Consider the following 7,850-nt stretch of genomic DNA (forward strand, 5'->3'; position numbering starts at 1 on the left):
AGATGTAGTGGTAATAGTGGTTCACTGCTGCCTATGTATGTTGATTCCTGGACTAAGCATTTGGGGTTAGTTATTACTGTGTATTGACTGCTGATTGGAGGCCTGTATCCCATCCTGGGGGATAGCACATCAACTTCACATAGTGTTGTCTCCAAAATGGCACCCCAGTTGATCCTTTGACAGATAGTCTGCTATTTTATCAAGCTAGTATTTTCTGGATAATAAGGTAAATGGGAAGACCCATTATTTCTATGAGCATGAATTTTTTTGCTCCTCTTCCATTGCCATTGAATGAGTGGTCATCGGAACTGTAGTCAATGAATAATGCCTCTGCAATCCACAAATGTTAGTTGTATGCTATAAGCAAAGAAGATAAGTCTGTACCTGACGGTCAGATGTCTATTCCTGTGATGACAAATCACTGTCCTACGCATGATAAAAAGGAATAGTACCAATCTAGTGCTTAACATTGGCCTTCACTTTTCTTATTTTTTAGTAATGACCTTATTTAATCAGTTACTAAGTCCAATAATGTCCACAATATTTTCTCCAAAACATATTATCTCTTTTTCTGCTTGCTCTCTTTCTTTCTCTTTATTTGTTTTTCATTTTCTTCTTTTATTTCTCTCACTTCTGTATTGCTGGAATTTGTGTTAAATCAGGCATATATAATTTTTTTTCTTTAAAAAGTCGCAACAACTATCTGTCTTTTTTTTTTTTTTTTTCCCAGTGCTTGGGCTTTATTTGACACCATGTCCGTGACAACAAGCTGGCCTAGAGCCCACATCAGCAGGCAGGCAGCCCACAGTGCCCCAGGACCCACCCTGCCCCAAACAGGCCATGGGGCCCCTTAGGGAGATGTGGGGCTTCCTGAGATCAGTTCCAGTTTTCTCAGAGCTCCTGTAAAAGGAGCTCCTCTACCCATCTCCTTCCTGTGGAAACCTGGACTCTGGCTGGGTCAGAGTGGACTCCTAGCTGTTGCTCTTCTTTTGTTTCTGTTTAAGCTTGTTCCAAAGCCTTTCCAGGGCCACTTTTCCCATGAAGAAGGTGATGGCAAAATTGCGCTTGTACCAGTCTCTGTTATAATACATGTGCTTCTGAAAATTTTTGCTTAAAAATTCCTTGTAAAAGTCTGCCATTTCTTCTGCATTCAATGTTGCCTTCTGACCTGATTCAGTTCTCAGGCCCAGGCCTTTAGTTTTTAGTCTTGAGTGAATAAATTCTTCTTTTTCCTTACTAAAAGTCAAATTCTGGTTTGCCCAGAACTGTTGATTCCATTCTTGTGTTTCTTGTCTTAATTTTCTAAGCTTTTGTTCCGATGGTGATTCATTTTCAGGTATGTAAAAGTGAACAGGTCGAAGGTTTGAATATTTGTCTGGGGGTCCTATCCAATCATGGCAAGACTTTCTTGGAGGGCAGAATCTTGACACCTGCAGAAAGGCCTGAGGCGGCTGTGCATGGCAGGCAGCGGCCCCGAGGCCCGGGTTTGTCTTTCCTTCCGGTCACCCCTCCCGGTCCAATATCCCCAGGCGCTTGCTTACGCCGCTGGGCGCCGTATCCCTGCGCTCGGCGCCGCGCTCCGGAGCGAGTTGACAGCCGCGGCAGGCGAAGGAGCGGCTGAGAGCGCGGAGAAGACTCTTCTTCCCCGCCCGCAAGGCCGCCATGGCCCCACGCCCCCTGGCTCCCGCGGCGCACGGCCTATCTGTCTTTTAAAATGTACTTTTAAACCAACCACAACAACAAATCAATGTACAAGTAATACCTTAGCTAACTCAGTAGAAGGCGGCAAAAAGTAAGACATTTTAGTGGCCTAGATTATACCTTTATTCTTTTATTTATTTCCAGAAAACTCCATGCTGTCATGAGTTTTATGCTAGCACAATCAAACAGATCATAGACTTTTTAAAATTTATGTTCAAAATTTTCCTTACAGGCAGTTAAATTATTTGGAGTTTACAAAAAGGATACCCCTAACATCTTAGGGATATATCAGGTACTCTTTCCAACCAGAAGGATGCTGTTTAGTATGCTAAATTATTAAATTATTTATAATAAGAGTTATTGGATCTTCTCATAATATCTAACTCAGTCTGCAATGGAAACTTAAAATAGTAGAATAAATTGATTCACCATGTACACAAATGATGTGTTTGATATAGCTAATTTCTCCTTGAGGCAACTTGAAGGCATCTCTTATCTCTGTTTTAAGCTAGGTAAACTTTGATCAAAATCTGATATATCTATTTCTAGTTATATGTAAAAATGATAGTGATTTCAACAATTATAAATATTCCTCCTTTTTTTTTTTTTTTTTTGTTTGAGACGAAGTCTCACTCTGTCATCCTGCTGGATTGCAGGGGCGCAATCTCGGCTCACTGCAGCCTCCATCTCCCAGGTTCAAGCATATAAATGCCCATTTTATGGAATATTAATTTTTAAAAGAAATCACAGTTATAGTAACTGACAACTAACATAGAAATTCAAATAGTATTTTATTAGTGCACAAAAGGCATCAGAAGAGATGATGTAATGAAAACAATTTTTATCAGTACACTACTATTATGGGTTAATTATGTCCTGCTGAAATTCATATGTTGAAGTTCTAACCCTCAGTACCTCAGAATGTGACTTTATTCACAACTGTGATCATTACAGATAAAATTAGTTAAGCTGTGGTCATAATACCACAGCTTGGGGCCCTATAATAGTGTGATACAATGAAACATATATGTTTTGGACTTTGTTGAGAGCTCCCGATTCATAGCAACTAAAGTCTGTGTGATTTCCTAAATGATTATTGCAATAGAACTGTCTTTTAAAATAATATTTGGTCCTGTGTCCTCGGTTCCTGAAACCTCTCTGCAGCAGCGCAAGAGAGGAAAAAGTGAAAAAAGTATCTTGCTTTATTCATAACAAGTACCTGTCAACCACACCTGACTTTATGTGACTGAAGTGGTTTTTTTGAAAGCCTCTACATAACCACAGGATGGAGGGCTTGTTGCCAGGGGAATAAGCACATAATTACAAGGTTGGAACTTTCAGCTCCATCTCTGACATTTGGGGAGGGGCGAAGAGCTGAATGCTGAGTTGATCACCAGTTGCCAATGATTTAGTCAGTCATGCCCACATAATATTAAGTCTCTATAAAAACTCAAAAGGACAAGGTTCAGAGAGGTTGGTGAACAAGAAAACAGCCATGTGCTTCTGTGTTTAGAATCTTCTGGACCTGGCCCTGGCCCTATATATCTCTTCATCTGGCTGTTCATTGTATCCTTTACATCAATCTGTGGAATATGATGCTGTCTCAAGATAGATATTATCAGAATTGGACTAAGTTGTAGGATACTCAGGTAATGTCTACAGAGAACTAGAAAATTGCTTGTTGCGGTGAAACCCCCACACTAAGAAAAACGTGGGTTTTGTTTGTTTGTTTGTTTTGTTTTGTTTTTGAGATGAAGTTTCGCCCTTGTCACCCACGCTGGAGTGCAGTGGTGCAATCTCAGCTCACTGCAACCTCTGCCTCCTGGGTTCAAGCGACTCTCCTGCCTCAGCCTCCTAAGCAGCTGGGATTACAGGTGCCGGCCACCACGCCCGGCTAATTTTTTGTATTTTCAGTAGAGATGAGGTTTCGCCAGGTTGGGCAGGCTGGTTTTGAACTCTTGAACTCAGGTGATCCACCTTCTTCGGCCTCCCAAAGTGCTGGGATTACAGACATGAGCCTCTGTGCCTAGCTTGTTTGTTTGTTTGTTTGTTTGTTTGTTTTGCATGGCCCCTAATCCAGTATGATAGTGTCCTTATTTTTAAAAATGGGAAATTTGGGCAGAGGTGTACACACAGGAAGAACACCACGTGAAAAAATGGAGCTATACTACCACAAGTCAAAGAACGTTCAAAAGCTGGAAGATAGGCCTGGAACAGGTCTTTCCCTAGTACCTTCAGAGGGAGCATGACCCTGCTTGTAACTCAATCTCAGACTTCTGGATTCCAGAAATGTGAGACAGTAATTTCTCTTCTGTAACCCACTCAGTGTGGGGTACTTTGTGGTCCTAAAGAAACTAATATTACTACTAAAAGAAGTTGGCAGTGATATACGGTTATCTTGTGATAGACATTCAGTTGTTTCATTATCAGTCATGAGCAGCTTACCTAAGAGGAAAGGAGAGAATAATGTGGAGAAAAAAAAAAAAAAAGGTGAGCAAACTAGCCATTTCCCTAAGAAGGTTCATAGGAAGAGTATTATTTCACTTTGTCAAGGTTTCTAGTAAGACCCCAGTAACTGATTTCCCTAAGAAACAGTGTCATGAAGGAGCCATCAGGTAGAAACAATTAAGGACCAAAATGCCACCTTCATCTGTAGATCAGTAGCCATCACCGTGTCAGATCTAGGACATTCCCCTAATAAATAATTTGCACATCTCACATGAATGTAAGAGATGTGAATATTCAAATAGTTGAATTGTTAAAAAGTCTACCTGTGTAAGTCTCATCATTCTTATTAAGAAACCACTGGTGGCCGGATGCGGTGGCCCATGCCTATAATCCCAGCACTTTGGGAAGCTGAGGTGGGTGGATCATTAGGTCAGGAGATTGAGACCATCCTGGCTGAGATGGTGAAACCCCCTCTCTACTAAAAATACAAAAAATTAGCCAGGTGTGGTGGCGGGCGCCTGTAGTCCCAGCTACTCGGGAGGCTGAGGCAGGAGAATTGCTTGAACCCAGGAGGCAGAGGTTGCAGTGAGCTGAGATTGCATCACTGCATTCCAACCTGGGCGACAGAGCGAGACTCTGTCTCAAAAATAAAAAATAAAAATAAAAATAAAATAAAAAGAAAAGAAACCACTGGTTTCTCTTGTTGCCTCTGGTGGGACTCCAATCCTGCAGGTTTATTAGCAAAATGATAATCAGACTGCAGATAACATAAACCTACAAAGATTTTCAGTCATGCTTTATGGATTCTCACAACAAAATCAACATGAAAATATGAACACAATCTTGGGACAATATGAAAATATACAAATATCTCCTATTTCTTTTCTTTTTTTTTGAGATGGAGTTTCACTCTTGTTGCTCAGGCTGGAGTGCAATGGTGCAATCTTGGCTCACTGCACCCTCTGCCTCTCGGGTTTAAGCGATTCTCTTGCCTCAGCCTCCTGAGTAGCTGGGATTACAGGCGTGCACCACCACACTGGCTAATTTTGTATTTTTAGTAGAGATGGGGTTTCACCATGTTAGTCAGGCTAGTCTCAAACTCCTCACCTCAGGTGATCTGCCTGCCTTGGCCTCCCAAAGTGCTGGGATTACAGGTGTGAGCCACTGCACCCAGCCTTATAGCTTCTATTTCTATATATGTATGACAAATATAAAAATTAAAAATTTATAGGCATTTGAGAAAAAAACAGTGCTTTGGGAAAAGATGTGTTTGTCTTGTGGTTTCTGAATCTGCTGGCATATTGCCCTGTGCACCTGAGAGTATTTGTGTTCTATTTTTAAAACAAGAGTTTATTCATATTTTATAGAGAATATAAATTGTATCTGTGAATTAATGCAAAGCATAACACTGTATAATTGTTTTGGTAAATTATCCTTAGCATTATGCTTTTTGCCTACATAAAAGGACAATACAAGAAGGAATTATATAGATTGGCTGTTATTCTAGGCAGGAAAGATATGACACATTTCAAAGGGTTAATGGACAAGAGCCTGAGTGAAGAATTATTAATAGAGGGTTAGGAGTCCCCACCAAAAAGTGGGTGAAGGATATGAACAGACACTTCTCAAAAGAAGACATTTATGCTGCCAACAGACACATTAAAAAATGCTCAGCATCACTGGCCATCAGAGATATCCAAATCAAAGCCACAATGAGATACCATCTCACACCAGTTAGAATGGCGATCATTGAAAAGGCAGGAAACAACAGATGTTGGAGAGGATGTGGAGGAATAGGAATCTTTTGCATTGTTGGTGGGACTGTAAACTAGTTCAACCATTGTAGAAGACAGTGTGGCAGTTCCTCAAGGATCTAGAACTAGAAATAGCATTTGACCCAGCCATCCTATTACTGGGTATATACCCAAAGGATAAATCATGCTGCTATAAAGACACATGCACATGTACGTTTATTGCGGCACTATTTACAATAGCAAAGACTTGGAACCAACCCAAATGTCCATCAATGATAGACTGGATTAAGAAAATGTGGCACATATACACCATGGAATAATACTATGCAGCCATAAAAAAGGATGAGTTCATATCCTTTGTAGGGACATGGATGAAGTTGGAAACCATCATTCTGAGCAAACCATTGCAAGAACAGAAAACCAAACACTGCATGTTCTCACTCATAGGTGGGAATTGAACAATGAGAACACTTGGACACAGGAACGGGAACATCACACACCCTGGCCTGTCATGGGGTTGGGGAGTGGGGAGGGATAGCATTAGGAGATATACCTAATGTAAATGATGAGTTAATGCATGCAGCACACCAACATGGCACATGTATACATATGTAACAAACCTACACGTTGTGCACATGTACCCTAGAAAACAAACAAACTAACAAAAACACATGAAAGCTTCTATGAAAAAAAAAAAGGAGAACCAACAAAGGATAGCATTGTATCATCTGGACCTGAAAAAACAAAAGCAAGAATAGTCTTACCACAACTGTGTAAAAGTTGTGGCTGTGGTAGAGCCTCCATTCACCAGGAGGTCTTGTCTAAAGGAGAAGAATATAGCCACTGCTGAAGCCAGGCCTGGCAGGGTGGGAGAAATGGGAATAAACATCCTACACTGTCTCTTCTGTCTTTGGTCTTCTGTTGGTTTCTCTCAGAGTGCAAGAGAGTCCAAAGAAGGCTACTCTCCAAAGGCACAGAGTGGGCAGAGAAGAGTGGGGAATGGATACAGTGTCACAGGATCTCTGGGGCGCTGACTTTTCAGGCTGGAAACCTCTGTGGCCATGGCGCCTTTGCCCAAGTTCTTGTCTTGTGTCCAGGAAGAATGAGGTACGCAGACAAGTGAAGGGTGAAGAAGACTTGTATTTAGTGTTAGAACAGCTCAGAGGAGTGGGTAGCTCCTCTCTGCTGGCAGGTCATCTCTGCCGCTCTCAGCAGAGATAGTACTCTTCCTCTCTGCAGTTGATTGTCCTGTCCCATTGTCTCTCTGCCCTCTTCATCTTCTTGCCATCCTGTACCCTGCTCGGGCTGAGCCAAGGGCTTTATGGACCTCAGAGGGGAGGAAGTACATGCTGATTGGTCCATGAGTGGCCACGGGCTGGCAGGAAGAGGCACTAGGAGTTCCCACTCCCGTTTGTGGGACTGGCAGCCCAGCGTCCAGCCTTCAGGCCCTCCTGGCCTGAGGGTGGGGCCTTACTGGGGACCCCACCCCCTTCCACCCAGGAATCAGTCTGCCTCCAGCTAACATTCATGGCCTCAGGGCTCCATCCCAACCCTGGCTCTGAGATCAGAGCAGACATCAAAGCAGAGAGAGAACAGACACCCATGAGCCTGCAGAGATTGCAGTGGGAGGGAGGTGTCCTTCCTTGGGCCCCCACAGAGATGCCCGGGTCCTATCCCCTGGGAGGGTTGCCATGGCTACTCCTGAGCTCCCACGCTGCCAACTCGGAAGGGTCAGGGCTCCCACTTGTCACCAGATCCTGCCTGCTTCCTGGAGCGAGAGGCCCAGGTCTGCAGCTACAGGTGCCATAGCTGCACCCGAGAGGGCAGATCCTGCCTATCCCTGGCTCTCCTAGGAGCACAGGGAGGCTCGGATCTACAGCTGCAGTTTGAGTGGCTGTAGACTTGCCCAGCAGGGCAGGGTTCCTGCCCACTTTGTAGAGCAGGAGG

The 7,850-nt window shown here is 43.0% G+C and overlaps 1 protein-coding gene across 1 annotated transcript; it reads right to left on the bottom strand.

Annotated features, from left to right (window-relative positions):
* Window positions 1-708: 708 nt before the first annotated feature.
* Window positions 709-1,702, bottom strand: LOC108519333 (apoptogenic protein 1, mitochondrial). Its single transcript, XM_017858263.1, has 2 exons — window positions 1,542-1,702; window positions 709-1,430 (listed from the first exon to the last, which is right to left on the bottom strand). The coding sequence occupies exons 1-2, from the start codon at window positions 1,662-1,664 to the stop codon at window positions 972-974; spliced, it is 582 nt and encodes a 193-aa protein (XP_017713752.1). The 5' UTR covers window positions 1,665-1,702; the 3' UTR covers window positions 709-971.
* Between the last annotated feature and the right edge of the window lie 6,148 nt (window positions 1,703-7,850).

This window comes from Rhinopithecus bieti, unplaced genomic scaffold (genome assembly GCF_001698545.2).
Source record: "Rhinopithecus bieti isolate Rb0 unplaced genomic scaffold, ASM169854v2 scaffold_44748, whole genome shotgun sequence".
NCBI classification, from domain to species: domain Eukaryota; kingdom Metazoa; phylum Chordata; class Mammalia; order Primates; family Cercopithecidae; genus Rhinopithecus; species Rhinopithecus bieti.

Coding starts and splice junctions, on each gene's coding strand:
- LOC108519333 (XM_017858263.1), bottom strand. CDS start 1,664: ATGGCGGCCTTGCGGGCGGGGAAGAAGAGTCTTCTCCGCGCTCTCAGC. Junction 1,431..1,541: donor GGGATACGGCGCCCAGCGGC/GTAAGCAAGCGC, acceptor GCCTTTCTGCAG/GTGTCAAGATTCTGCCCTCC.